At 51.5% G+C, this 14,567-nt stretch overlaps 2 protein-coding genes across 2 annotated transcripts in view; both read left to right on the top strand.

Moving 5' to 3' along the window:
• SPNS3 (SPNS lysolipid transporter 3, sphingosine-1-phosphate (putative)) overlaps positions 1-4,724 on the top strand; it is a 75,649-nt gene extending 70,925 nt beyond the window's left edge. The window contains 6 exon segments of the mRNA XM_049787433.1: positions 2,291-2,389; positions 2,491-2,662; positions 3,879-3,982; positions 4,247-4,324; positions 4,465-4,579; positions 4,651-4,724. Coding sequence (XP_049643390.1) covers positions 2,291-2,389; positions 2,491-2,662; positions 3,879-3,982; positions 4,247-4,324; positions 4,465-4,579; positions 4,651-4,724 — 642 coding nt within the window.
• Positions 4,725-13,291: 8,567 nt separating this feature from the next.
• The window catches only part of SPNS2 (SPNS lysolipid transporter 2, sphingosine-1-phosphate), a 39,976-nt gene continuing 38,700 nt past the window's right edge, over positions 13,292-14,567 (top strand). Inside the window, exon 1 of the mRNA XM_049782571.1 lies at positions 13,292-13,670. Coding sequence (XP_049638528.1) covers positions 13,307-13,670 — 364 coding nt within the window. The 5' untranslated portion in view covers positions 13,292-13,306. The remainder of the gene's footprint in view (positions 13,671-14,567) is intronic.

Genomic DNA, 14,567 nt, shown 5'->3' with positions numbered 1-14,567 from the left:
CTAATCACCTGAGGTCTAATTTGATTCCACATGACATATTTTCTTTTTTTTTTTTTTTTTTTTTTTTTTTTTTTGTGGTTTTTGGGTCACACCCGGCAGTGCTCAGGGGTTATTCCTGGCTCAAGGCTCAGAAATTGCTCCTGGCAGGCACGGGGGACCATATGGGACGCTGGGATTTGAACCAATGACCTCCTGCATGAAAGGCAAACGTCTTACCTCCATGCTATCTCTCCAGCCCCCCACATGACATATTTTCAAGGCAGGAGATATCCCTATATTTTAAATAACTATGAGTTCCTATCTCTAGTAGATAAGAGCTCTCTTTTATTTTTTTTTTTAAATGTAAAATTTCCCCTTTACTTAGTGTGCCTTTGTAGGGGGAAGTGGTGCTAATTATAATGTCTGTGTATTCGTGGGTGGACTGATGGGATAACAGTCACAGGTCACCTACCAAAAAACGAAGAAAGAAAAAAAAAAAAAAAAAGGGGGGGGATTGAAACTGTATGTGCTCACAAATATATATGAAGGACAAACATTTAAAAAAAAGATAAATAAATAAATTAAAAAAAAAAGAAATAAAATGAGTTAGCGAAATTTTTATGGGACCAAAGTGGTGCAAAAGACTACCTTACATTTGGGGGAGGGCAGGTAAAGAGGTGGTGTATTACAGGTCTTATGCCTATGTTGGAAGTACAGTTTTTCCCATTGTCTTTTGGGTTTTTCTTGTGGTGTGTGGGTTCCCAGGCATCTTCCTAACCCACCCCCTGACCTTCTTCAGATTGGTAAATATTTGCGGCAGGGGTTTTTATATTTTTTTAATATAGGTCATTCTTACTTGTGTGAGGTGCTGTCTCACCATTATTTTAATTTTATTCTTTATTTTTTTTTTTATTTTTTTTTTTTGGTTTTTGGGCCACACCTGGTGGTGCTCAGGGGTTACTCCTGGCTGTCTGCTCAGAAATAGCTCCTGGCAGGCACGGGGGACCACATGGGACACCGGGATTCGAACCAACCATCTTTGGTCCTGGATCAGCTGCTTGCAAGGCAAACACCGCTGTGCTATCTCTCCGGGCCCTTAATTTTATTCTTAATGTTTTGGGCCTGGCCACTCCTGGCTCTGTGCTCAGGGATTGTTGCTGGTTGTGCTTGAAGAGCATGCTGTGTGGGGATGGAGACTGGAGCTTCTACATGGAAAGCATGATCTCAAGTTCTTTGAGCCATCACCTGGCCCCTCATTTTGACTGGGAATAGAGGTTGTTGGCTTGGACCCATTAGTGTCCAGAGGCTATTCCTGACTTGTTCCAGGGGTGGTGCTTGGAGTACCATATGCAGTGCCAAGGATTGAACCAAGATTGGCTGTGTGTAAAACAAGCTCTTTAATCCCTGTACTGTCTCTCTGTTCCCCCTTATCTTGATTCTTAATTTTTTTTTTTTTTTTTTGTTTTTGGGCCACACCCGTTTGACGCTCAGGGGTTACTTCTGGCTATGTGCTCAGAAATCGCCCCTGGCTTGGGGGGACTATATGGGACGCTGGGGGATCAAACCGTTCCTTGGCTAGTGCTTGTAAGGCAGACACCTTACCTCTAGCGCCACTTTCCCGGCCCCGATTCTTAATTTTTTCCAAGGATTGTTCTTGAGCTCTCCACCAAGGCTACATTTGTTTTCCTACCAGTTGGGCTTGAACATTTTGCTAGAGGGACTGTGCTTCACACTACCATGCTCAGGACCCCCAAATATGCAGATACTTGACTGTGGACCCACTCTTTACCCTGTCAACTTTTTGATTACTGCCTTTTGTGCTCCTGAACTGGAATATTGTTGCAGGCCTGTCACAGCCACACCTAGTTCTTGCATTGTTCCAGAACACCCTCAAGAAGGGGTGATCCTCATCAGAGTCCTTGGCACCCTCATCCCAGGGAATAGGATCTCACATCTCAGATCTCAGAGGCTTTGTGCTCTGAAGGGGGTGCTTTAGACCTTGGGGTTGCTGACTTTTTCCCATTGTATTTTGTTTTGGGTTTTTTTGTTTTGTTTTGTTTTTGGGTTATACCCGGCAGTGCTTAGGTGTTACTCCTGGCTCTATGTTCAGAAATCGCTCCTGGCAGACTCGGGAGACCATATGGGATGCCGGGATTCGAACCATCGACCTTCTGCTTGCAAGGCAAATGCCTTACCTCCATGGTATCTCTCCAGCTTCCCCATTGTATTTATTTGATCTTCTGATGAGTATGATGTAGCATCCCTTCTTTCCTGGTCTGAGGTGCTGCTCTGATGCTCCTGTGTTTTGCAGTCTGTGGTTGTGCCTCAGTGCCGGGGGACTGCAGAGGCGCTTCAGATCACCATCGGCCATATCCTGGGAGATGCTGGTAGCCCCTACCTCACTGGACTGGTAAGGCCAAGGCCTAAGGGTGCATGGTATGGGACCAAGCATAAGGGTGTAGTCTGGAGGTAGCCTGCTGGGCCTACCACTCCTGCCTCTGTCTTCTGCAGATATCCAGCATTCTGCGGTCCAGCCGGCCTAACTCCTACTTGCAACGCTTTCTCAGCCTGCAGCAGAGCTTCCTATGTTGCGCCTTTGTCATCGCTTTGGGAGGTGGCTGCTTCCTGCTGACATCACTGTACCTGGAGAAGGACCAGGTCCAAGTCCGGTGGCCTGGTCCAGGTATTCCCATCATTTCTCAGGGCTGAGTCCTATGGGAGTGAGGAGCATCCATCTTCCCTCTCACTTCCAAGCTCCTTGCCCATTTATTGGTTCCTTTCTTCAAAAGTAGTTAAGTGCCAAGCAAGCTTGCAGATTCTAGGGAATGTATGCCAAGTTTAAGCCTCATAGAAACTAATGGACATGAGAAACAACAAAAAAGCAAAAGCTAAGACATGCTTGAGGTGGCAGGTACTTGAGTGAACCATAAAGCAGGAAGCAGGGTGGAGAGGGACAAACTGGGGAAAGTTTGCTAAAGGATAGTTGGAAGGCCTCTCTGCTCAGGAGATACTGGAGCAGAGGTGGAGGAGGTGAAGAAGGAAGGGAACGAAGTAGCTCCTGGTAGAGTAAAAGTTTGAGGTTGGGGAAGTTTCTGGCATGTTTGAGCAACATCAAGGAGAACAAGTTGACTAGAGCAGAAGTAAAGGGGATAATGGCAGGGAATGAATAGTGACAAGAGTGAGGCCAAAGCAGGGGCCTTCTAGAGGATCTGGAGCACTGTGGCTGGAAGGCTGAGTCAATGGGAAGTGTTATGGGGTTTTCATCAGATGAGCCTTAAGACTTCTTTTTTTTGTTTGTTTTTTCGGCCACACCCGTTTGACCCCCAGGGGTTACTCCTGGCTAAGCGCTCAGAAATTGCCCCTGGCGTGGGGGGACCATATGGGACGCTGGAGGATCGAACCACGGTCCTTCCTTGGCTAGCGCTTGAAAGGCAGACACCTTACCTCTAGCGCCACCTCACTGGCCCCATGACTTCTGATTTGCACTATAAAAGCCACTTTTGCTCCTGGGTTGACAACTTTACAGGATCATACTGAAGCCCAGAAGCTCCCAGATCTTTGGAGATAGAACTGTGGAGCTGGGACACCGGTGGCCACTTGGAAGGTGGGGAAAAAGGATCGGATCTGGAGTCTATTTTGAAAATGGAATCTGGAGAATTTCCTGGCGGCCTGGGCCTGAGCCTGCTCCCAAAGTGCTTTCTTGGCTCCTCTGGGGTTGGCTGAGTTTTCTTCCTCCCACAGGAACCCCAGCCAGAAAAGATGCTGGCAGCAAAGACCCGGAGCACCTAGGCCTGCTTTCCAGCTCGGCTCCTTCCACAGTGGACCTCTGAGACCACACCCACCCTGCTGCACTTTTCCATCTGCTTTCTTGTGCTTGCACCTCTGTCTACCTCTGGCAGTATCTCGGGAATTCCTGCAGAGCCACACCTTCTACTTCTTCCCAGTTAGAGAGTTGCCATGGTCTGGCTCTGGGCTGGAAATTGAACCATCCGTGTCCTCTGTGGTAAGCCTGAGCTGGACCTGCTCAGCATCCCGTATGGTAGCTCTAGTTTGGAGCCCCCCCCACCTCCCCACAATTAAACAAAGCTATTATGAAGCCCTGGCTTCTGGTCTTGAGATTATCTGGTTCACTGCTGCAGGGCAATGCTTCTGCAGAATGGGTGAAGAATGTTGGAAGTGGGGAAGCTGGGAATTGCTCAGCAGAAGTCCCTGAGTGTTGTTCTGACTCCAGGATGGTCCACTGTCACCCAGTTTTCGCTCTTGGCAGGATCATGAAAGTGGAGGACATGCTTCTGGACACGCTTCCTCTGACCTGAAGGTGGAACCAGATGAGTGTCAGAGACAGGTGTCTACTCTGGGATGAGGTGGTATGTGACTTTGGGTTTCCAGGCCATCTCTGTGCTGTGTGTGGGGTGCTGGTGTGACTGCACTGAGGACTCCTGGTCATGGAACTAAGTAGCTTGCTGCCTTGCTCTTGCACCCCAGTTCACATCTGAAGCACAGAACAGCCCAGCAGGGGGTCTCTCTGTGGGACCACACTTGTCGCTGGCATTAGAGCAGCTGATCACAGCGGGCCCTATGGAAGCTGAACAGCTTCCAGGCAAGCAACAGTGGGAGGCATGTTCTACTTCTCTTTTGAGCAGAATACTACTCCCCTCTGGTGCCAACTAGGAGGTCACTATTCCCGCCTGATTGCCATCTTCACCATGCCAGCCTGTGGAGACTGCTGGGAGACCAGCAGCTGAAGCCAACTGTGATCCAGACCCACACACACCTCCTTACCCCTATCTGCTTCATTTTGGTCCCTTCTGATGCTCTTCCTGTCCTGTGTTGAAGTTGATGAATCCCTCAGTGCAGGATCTCAACTCATGATCCCCAGTCTTTGTCCTCCCCTCAGGAGACCAGAAATCCCACCCATGAGCTGATATAGTGACTTAAAAAATGGGTCACCCAAGTTACAAAGAAATTATTTATGAAATGAGGGTTTATATTGCAAAATAAGTGGCCAGTCTATGTGGTGAGGCCAATGCCAGGATCCTCCAGGTGGTCCCTGGTTGTGTGGCCTGGGCCAGATCCTGATTTCTCTAAATTCAAACTCTCTAGCTGTATTCAAGAAGTGTCCGCAGTGCAGTGCACTGGTGTCAATCAGATTTTGTGTGATTCTCTTAGGTTGAGCCTCGGCCAGCTGAAGTCCAGCCACAGGCACTGGCCATTCCTCTACAAAATCCTGGGGAAGAATCCCTGAGAGGCTCAGTGCCCAGAAAAAAGACAGAACTTCCCAAAAGGCACTGCAGCAACTACCTTCCCCACCTGGAGTCCTGCAAAACTCAGGACCAGTCCCACAAACATTCGTTAATATCAGTGGACAATGGTGGGCAATGACTTCTACTCTAATGCCACCTATTGACCTCACTGCCCAGGACTCGACAGTGACACATTTTGATAGTCACTTCTCTGGATAGACGATGAAATTACCTCCCCAGATGTCTATGAGGAAGTGGGTTAGGAGCTGGCAAATGGCAGGTGAAGGTAGAGGAAGGGAATCCTCAGTGGCAAGGTGGGTGGGAAGGGCCAGAGAATCCTAATGAGTCACGGAGGTGTGTGGTGTATCCTAGAAGCAGGGTGTGTGTCTGTTGTTGGGGAGGGGCAGTTGGTGGGAGGGACCCCAGAGGCCACAGCTGTGGCTGGTCATTGGGATAGTTTCATCTGACTCAAGTGCATTCTGCTGTCTGGGTTGCTGGGTAGGGCAGGGCAGGGTAGTGCGTCCTAGGACTGAGGGACACACTGTGCAGCCAGATATTTATGGGATGCTATTGTCCAGAGTGTTCTGGGGCTGGGCAGGAGCTCCAGAGCTGGCAGAGTCTTGAAATGAGAGACCAGGATTGCATCTGGGCCCAGACTCCCACTATACTTAGCTTCCCCGTTAAGTTCCTTTGCCCCCTGTGGTCAATGATCAGATGGGGGAGTAGGAGGGAGGACAAAGAGCTAGTCTCTGAGAGCCCGTCTCTTGGGCTAGAGGAGGAAGGAAGCAGCAGAACCTCCCTTTCCGGCTTAAGGGCACCTCTTGGATAACCCATGGCACTAACTCTCTGCACTTGTTTGTGGGATATGTCAGTGGGGGAAGAGGCCCAGCAGGAAGAGGCCCCTAAACCCAATGATCATCATTGATGATCTCCCCAAACAAGTGCAGCATTCCTGCTCCCAGGTGTCTGCCTGCACTGATTGAGCATGATTGTTTCTGCATGGGTGGATGAGCAAGTGAGGGGGCGTTGATCAGGAAGTGCCAAAGGAACTTCTTCCACTTTGACCTTAAGTTTAGAGGTTGAACAAGCGTATTGAGAAGACTTCCCATCCCAACTCCCGTTTGTTTCTTCATAATGCCCAGCGCTGATCTACTTCTTCCCTGAAGTGCTGATCTCCCCTTATCCGGTGTTGACTTTTTTTTTAAAAAAAATTTAATCAGCCCCTAAAGACAGAGGCAGTCAGAGATGACTGGGGCCATGATTTTATCTCAAACCTGGATATTAGGGAATGTGTGTTTGCATTTCCTGAATGATTATCTCAATTAGAGCTGTAGGTGTATGCAACAGAAACTCTTAAGCAAGACAGGAATTTAAAAAAAAAGTAAAGCAAAGCAATCAGGACATGAGAGATAGTACAGCAGGTAGCATTATATATAGCTAACCTGGGTTTGATTCCCACCACCATATATGTTCAGTACCAGGAGTACCACCTGGAATGATTCTTTTTTTTTTTGTTTTGTTTTTTGGGTCACACCCGGCAGCGCTCAGGGGTTACTCCTGGCTCTTTGCTCAGAAATCACCCCTGGCAGGCACAGGGGACCATATGGGATGCCGGGATTTGAACCACCGTCCTTCTGCATGAAAGACAAACTTACCTCCATGCTTATCTCTCCGGCCCCCTGGAATGATTTTTGAGCACATGAGCACAGAATCAGAAATAGACTCTGAGAACTCCTGGGTGTGGCCCCAGGCAAAAAAAAAAAAAAAGCATATTTGAAGATTACAGAATTGAGGGGAAGATAGGAGATTCAAGAGCCAAGTCTCTTGGATCATTTTATTTAAAGAGTTTTTACTCGAGTTTCAGACATTTCTAGAACTGAAGAGATAGTACAGCAAGTAGGGTGCCATCCTACTTGTGGCCAACCCAAGTTTGATGCCCAGTATTGCACATGGTTCCCCAAGAATAGACAGGAGTAAGTTATGAGTGCAGATTCAGGAGTTAGGTCTGAGCATTGCTCGGTATGCTCCTCAAACAAAAACAAAACAAAACAAAAAAGTAGCTGGACAATTCTCTCACTTGTTTACCATCATACTTAAGACTTAAAGATATGGAAAAGAGCTATAGTACAGAAGTTAAGACATCACGCAGTCAAAATCAATTCAGTTCCTAGCACCACATATGGTTCCCTGAACATTATCAGGTGTGATCCCTGAGCACTAGGCTAGAAGTAAGTCCTGAGCACCACTGGAATTGGTCCAATATTCCCCCCTTTTTATTTTTTGAGCCACTCTTGACAAGACTCAAGGTTTTCTCCTGATTTTGTGTTCACTCCCTTACTCAGGAACCTGTATGTGGCGCCAGGGATTTGAAGTAGGGTCAGGCACATGCAAAGTAAACACCTTAACCCCTGTACTTTCTCTTCACCACCTTCAAAAATTGAAAAAGCAATCTCTGGGTCAGAGAGACAAGTTGTACCCCAGGCCCATGTCTTTATTTATAACTTCATTAAGGGTGTTTTTTTAAAAGAGCAAACAAACAAAACCAAAACAAAAGAACTGGGGGGGGGGATGAGAACCAGATACCAAGACAGTGTCCATTACAATGACTTGGTGTTCCACCGGCACTCTCAGATGTAGTGTCTCCACAGGAAGGCATTCTTCATTTCTGCTAGTCTGAGTTTGTGATCAAAGGAAACTGAAGCTCCTATAATTTAGAAGGTTGAAACATGTTTGAGTGACAGAACAGGAACTTCTGTGTTTGTGGGGACCCAAAGCCATCTGTTCTGAGCAGGAGAGAGAGAGGCAGCAATGAAACATTCTGAGCAGAATTCAGGAGGCAGACCCAGGCTGGAGGTGGGGGCCTCCCACAGAACCCCACTTGGCCACAGCAATGAGAGGAGGTATCTTCTCAGCTGTAGGTGGTGGCCAATGGGGAAGGGTGGAGGCAAATGGCACATGGAAGTTAATGGAGGGTGGAGTTATCAGTGAGAAAATGCTTTCTTTTCCCCCTCAGAAGGGCCAGGAGAGTATTCTGGCTGGCTTCTGAGTCACTCAGAACCATAAACACATGATACAAATCAGCACACACTTCCTGAGTACCTGCTAAATGTCATTTACTCATTCAATCAACAAACATTTTTGAGCACCTACATAACTGTAGAGATGAATCAGACAAGGCAAGGCCCTAAGGCTCACAGTCTGTTGTGGGCGAGCAGTGGGTGGGTGGGAGTTGGAATCATGTACAATCAACCTGAGTTTGGCGTGATAGAGGGATATACAAATTACAAGTCGCCCAGGGGAGGGAGTGACGGTTGCTATTCTGGGTTTCAGAAGGATAAGCAGAAGAATAAGCTAGGTGGACAGCAAAGGCAAAGCGTGTATAAGGGTGAGGGGAGAAGGGGTGCACTGGGGACGCTCTCCGTGGTACTGAATCACCACGAATTAGAACCAGGAATTTTTGTTTTTGAAGGGATAGCAGGGATCATAGACAAGTATCCCCAGATCCTCCTTATTTCTTCACGTCCTGATAAGTATAGTAACTGTGAGGGAATTCAAGGAACTCCACATTCACTGCAGTGCAGTGTAATTTTGAGATGGACTGACTGTGGGATTTGAGATGGAATATTGGCCTGGGTCATGAAGGGAAAGAAAGGATCTTGGAGACCATAATAAAGAACTGAGGGGCCGGAGAGGTGGCGCTAGAGGTAAGGTGTCTGCCTTTCAAGCGCTAGCCAAGGAAGGACCGCGGTTCGATCCCCCAGTGTCCCATATGGTCCCCCCAAGCCAGGGGCAATTTCTGAGCGCTTAGCCAGGAGTAACCCCTGAGCATCAAACGGGTGTGGCCCCCCCAAAAAAATGATAAACCTTTGGGGCTGGGCAGTGGCGCTAAAGGTAAGGTGCCTGCCTTGCCTGCGCTAACCTTGGACGGACCTCGGTTCGATCCCCCGGTGTCCCATATGGTCCCCCAAGCCAGGAGCAACTTCTGAGCACATAGCCAGGAGTAACCCCTGAGCATTCCCGGGTGTGGCCCAAAAACAAACAAACAAAAAAAAAATAAGGAACTGAAATACTTTTAATCCTATAGGTAATGTGGAGGCATAGAGTGGTTGTGTGAAAGGTCATAATAGGGGACATAATGGATTATGATTTACATAATCACTGTCAAATACAGGGAAGAAAATATGTTAGAACAAGTGGTGCTGAGTTTTAACAGGATCCAAATGGAAAAAGGGAGACTTGAGTTAGTCTGTGAGTAATAAGGACATTAGGAGATAACAGAGAAAGACTGAACACCGAAATGTGGGAGTTGTGGGGGGAGCACACTTGGAGACAAAGGATGATGATACTATTTGCCAAGAGAAAAGTGATGCCTGGGTGGGAGCTGGGAAAAATAATGAGTTCAGTTTAGTATATTTGAATTTAAAGTGTGTGCAAGTGTTTGCATATACACAAGTACATGCAGCAGATTACATGTGCACAACATAAAGACAAGGCAACACCAAGAATTGGAGGTTGGGGTGTCAAGGACACATGAATAATTTGGTGGAAGCCCAAACATGGGTGAGAGACACTGCACAGGTGGAGGGTACCTGGCAGGAAGGGAAGACTGAGTCCCAGGTCTTAGAGATGCTTTTGTTTAGGGCATAGGCTTGAGGAAAAGAGTGCACTCCCAGGTGTCAGACTGGGGTGGGGGCTTGGTGTCTCTCAGAGTGTGTTGTGTAGAGCTCTACAGCTCTTACAAGATGTTCTGTGGTCAGAACATCTGGGAACATGGCAGCTTACATCCTTGTCCCCTCAAGATTCTGTGTGCATGTTCAGATTAAAGAGTTGGAGAAATCCTCAGTGAGGAAACCTCCTCCATATTTACCTCCATATACTTGTCCTATGACATTAAGCACTAATGCTATGTGCCCCATTTAGTCTCAAGTTATGGTCTTATTGGCCTATATTTTGATCTGTTTGTGGGGGGTATCCAGCAATTCTCAGAAGGTGCTCCTGGCTCTGTACTCAGGAATTACTCCTGGCAGTGCTTAAGGGACCATATGGAATTCTGGGGGTCAAATCTCAGTTGATTGGGTACAATGCAAGCTCTCAGCTTACTGTACTACCTACTGTAGTGAGCAACCTATTGCTCCAACCTCTTAAGTTCATCCTATTCATTTATCCTATTGAATGAATGTTAAAAAGCTGTTCCTTATTGGGCTCATTTTCTCATTAAGTCAATAAGAACACTGTCCTGAAGAGGTTTACAGAAGCATTGTGGGGCAGTGGGGGAAGCACTGAATTATGGGGAAGACACACCCACATTTAATGCATTTAGTAGGTATGTGACCTCGGGCACATACCTCTTCTTGTTTTTGTTTTTGTTTTGTTTTTGGGTCACACCCGACATCACTCAGGGGTTACTCCTGGCAGGCTCGAGGGGGGGGGGGACCATATGGGATGCTGGGATTTGAACCACTGTCCTTCTGCATGCAAGGCAAACACCTTACCTCCATGCTATCTCTCCGGCCCCACATATCTCCTCTTGGGCCCAGTTTTCCACCGCTGTCAGGAAGATTAAAAACCCTCCATGGAGGCTGGAGAGATAGCATGAAAGTAAGGCATTTGCCTTTCATGCAGAAGGACGGTGGTTCGAATCCTGGCATCCCATATGGTCCCCTGTGCCTGCCAGGGGCAATTGCTGAGCATAGAGCCAGGAGTAACCCCTGAGCGCTGCCGGGTGTGACCCAAAAACCAAAAGAAGAAAAAAAAAGAAAGGAAAAAAACCCTCTATGTCCTGTGACTGATGGCCCCATGTCCTGCCAGCAGCACTTGGGAGGCCTTTGTGACTTGCCCAGGGTTATACAGCCTAAGATTTCTCGACCTCCTTATTCTCTTGCCTTTGAGAATTGTTTCATGTGTTCATAGACATGCCCAACAAAGCCCACAGTGGGAATGGCAGAAGAGCTTACTGGCAACTCAGTTCCCACATTTAAAAGTCTCAAAACTGTGCCCTCTTACCTGTTCTGGGCCCACTTGGTAATGGAACAAGACATGGAAAGAGGACCCTGGGTTGTTTACAGCATGACTGTCTCTTCTTCCCAGCTGATCACAATTCCACAACTGGACACTGACTTCTAGGTGGTACATCCTGCAGGCAATTCGGGGAGTCCAGATCCAGCTCTGTGGTGCTCCCAGACTGTCCTTGCCTATTAATCACTTGTCATCTCAACACCCAGTAGAACATCCCCATCTGGCTCCACAGTCCCTAGCACAGCAAGCTGGAAAGAAGCAGCGAGTCAACTTCCAGAATGAAATCTGTTTTCTAACCCTCCTGTCCCAGCCATTATGCTGTCCCAATATGCCAAAGTGTATTTTTAGTTACTTCACAATTTAAAATACACCTCAAAGGCGCCAAGAAACACCAGTCTGGGGATGAACTGGAAGTACAGGCGACTCAGATGGGTGGTGGGGGTGTGCCTAGTGCTGAGCCATTCATTGGCTGTGCCATGACTCATAGCCACCTTCATTAGATGCACCTGGCTGTGGACACCACACTAGAACTTAGCGCCCATCCTCCATGTTGGGAGTTGAGCGCCCATATGGCATGTCAGCACCAATTCTCTACCGATTATCTGTGTCCATTTCTGTGTTCTTAATCTGAAGGGTCCCCCCACCCCACTCCAAGTTGTGCAAATGTTTCCAACTTGTGAAGCACAGGGAATAATTCTGCTTTCCTGGGTTCTAGTTGAATGTTTACATTCTGTCCTCAGCACTTGGTACAGGATTTTTAGTGCAATAAAAGCCTCAGACAGATGAAGGGGGAGGTGGCTCTGAATGTGTGTGTGTGTGTGTGTGTGTGTGTGTGTGTGTGTGTGAGAGAGAGAGAGAGAGAGAGAGAGAGAGAGAGAGAGGGTGGAGAAAGACAGAGAAGATGGAGAGAGACAGAAAAGATGGGGAGACAAAGACAGAAGATGGAGAGAGACAGAGAGAAGAGAGAGAGAGAGGGAGAGGGAGAGAGAGAGAGCGCAGAACTACAGCACCTGACAGAGGGAAGACCCTTATCCACCACACAGACTCCCAGGAGTCAGGACAGCTCACCCCCCCTGTTGGTAGCTAGTTGGTAGCTGTCAACCAGAGATCCAAACGGTCAGAAACGTACACCCTGAGGGACCTCAGCAGAGAAGTGGAGACTCAGAGACACAGTCTAGCCTAGGGTCTTGTCATGCACCAAGCACAGCTCCTGCCACCAGGGTTTCGTCCCTCCCTTAGACATACAGCTGCAAGCAAGGCTCTCAGCAGAGCAGGTCCTTCTGGTGGGCCCCAACCAGAGGGTTTCCCTGCCAGAGAGCCTCTCCCTGGAGCTGGAGGTGAGGGGCGGGGGGGAAAGGTCGCTGTGCAGGAATCAGTCCGGGTGTGTGTGTGGGGAGAGACTTAGTGGCTGAATCTGGCTTTCCGCGGGGTCCTGGACCAAGCCTCCAGCGGTTACAGTTCTAGTTCTTGCAAAGCCCCCACTGAATTAACTCAACCGGAGTGCCCGAAGCTCTCCTCCGGCTGCCCTTGACTTCCCTGCTTGAGGGCCCCTCGCCCCCAGGCGCTCCGATTGCAGCATCCCTGGGCTGTCTCCTCGTCTCCCTTAGGGTCCCACTGCCCGGTGGCCGTGGGGGGAGTGAGGCTGGCGGACACCGGGGAGAGGCTGAGCGCGCTGCCCCGGCGCCCTAGTCTTCGCTGCCGTCCCTCCGTCACCCACCCCTCGGGGATGCTCCGGGGCGTCCGGCGGGGCGCGCCCGGCCCTGGCACCCCCCTCGGGGCAGCACGTGCGGGGCGGGGCGGGGCGGGCGGCGGGCGCCGATTGGACGCCGGCGGGTGGGCGGCGCCGGGCGCAGCTGTCAGAGCCGGGCCGCGGCGACGGCGTTTCTCGCGGAGCCCAGCCGAGCGGTGGCCGCGCCGCAGAGTCCAAAGTGCAGCTGCAGCCGGCGGGGCCTGGCCGGGATGGTGCGGCGGCGGCTCCGCGGCGCGCGCGCGCCCTGAGCGGGCCCAGGCGGGGCCCGGCGCTCCCCGCGCCCCCCGCCGCCCCGGTCCCGGTCCCGATCCCGGCCGGCATGATGTGCCTGGAATGCGCCTCGGCGGCGGCGGCGGGCGGCGCGGAGGAGGAGGAGGCGGACGCGGAGCGGCGGCGCCGGCGCCGGGGAGCGCAGCGCGGGGCTGGCGGCGCAGGCTGCTGCGGGACGCGGGCTGGGGGCGCCTCCGGGGCCGCGAGCGCGGACGACGAGGTGCAGACGCTGTCGGGCAGCGTGCGGCGGGCCCCGTCCGCGGCCCCGAGCACCCCGAGCCGCGCGGCAGCTGCCAAAGGCCCCGGCGCGCAGCCACCCAAACCCGCCAGCTTGGGCGGCGGGCGGGGGGCGGCCGCCGCCATCCTCAGCCTGGGCAACGTGCTCAACTACCTGGACAGGTACACCGTAGCAGGTGAGCGGGGGTCCCCCCTTCCCGGCTGGCGGCCCCGCTCCGCCTCGAGGTGACGCGGTGGCCTTGGGTCCTGCGCCCCCCGCCCCCGGCGAGGCTTCCGTGGGGGTGCGCAAAGGGCCCTTGCTCGGGCGCACCGGGGAAGCGATGCCCACTGCCCGATGCGGTCGGTGCAGCACCCTTCCCTCGCGGGCCTGGATCTGGGGAGCCCCCGGAGGAGCCAGCTTGCCCTCGCAGCCCCGGTCGCCCCCGTCCCCGTCCCCGTCCGTCGTCCTCTCCTCTGCTCTCCTCTCCTTGGTGTCTTTCTGCGTCCTCGGCTCTGCGCCCCTCCTGCCAGCCCTCGGCTCCCCGGGCGGTGCTCCCCTTCCCCCAGCCCAGGCCGTGCGTCCGTCCGTCGGTCCGTAGCCGTCAGTTCCTTCCTTCCTCGCCGCCTGCACTCTGCTGCGTGCGTTGGGCCAGTGTGCGCGCCCATGCGGGTGTGCGCCGGGGGGACCGGGCCGTGTGCGCCCGTGAGCGCATGGCTGACAAAGGCTCCTCCGGCTGCAGGGAGCGGAGGGAGGGGTTGGGGCGGGTCCGCGGCGCTGGGGGACCCAGGATGCGGCTTGCAGCTGGCCCTGGCCAGAGAGGCCCTGACGATGCCTGCCTTCCCCTGCTCCCCGACTCTTGGGCCTGGGCTAGGGCGCAGACCACGGGGCCCTGGAGAGCGCTCCCCAAATCCTCTGGGCATCCCCGAGAGCCAGCCTCGGGGATGGGACTTGGGGGCAGATGGAACAAGCCGCTTCTAGTCCCAGATTCGTCGTTCCTGTGCAGGTGTGTGACCTTGGGCGAGTCTCACCTCTCATCTCTGTGTGATGTGTCTGACCTGGGCCTTTGGGGACAAAGGGTCCTTCTGGGTTTGTC

Source organism: Suncus etruscus, chromosome 1 (assembly GCF_024139225.1).
Source record: "Suncus etruscus isolate mSunEtr1 chromosome 1, mSunEtr1.pri.cur, whole genome shotgun sequence".
Taxonomy (NCBI): Eukaryota; Metazoa; Chordata; class Mammalia; order Eulipotyphla; family Soricidae; genus Suncus; species Suncus etruscus.
Note: the sequence above shows the minus strand (reverse complement) of the source record. Positions and strands in the feature narration are given on the sequence as shown.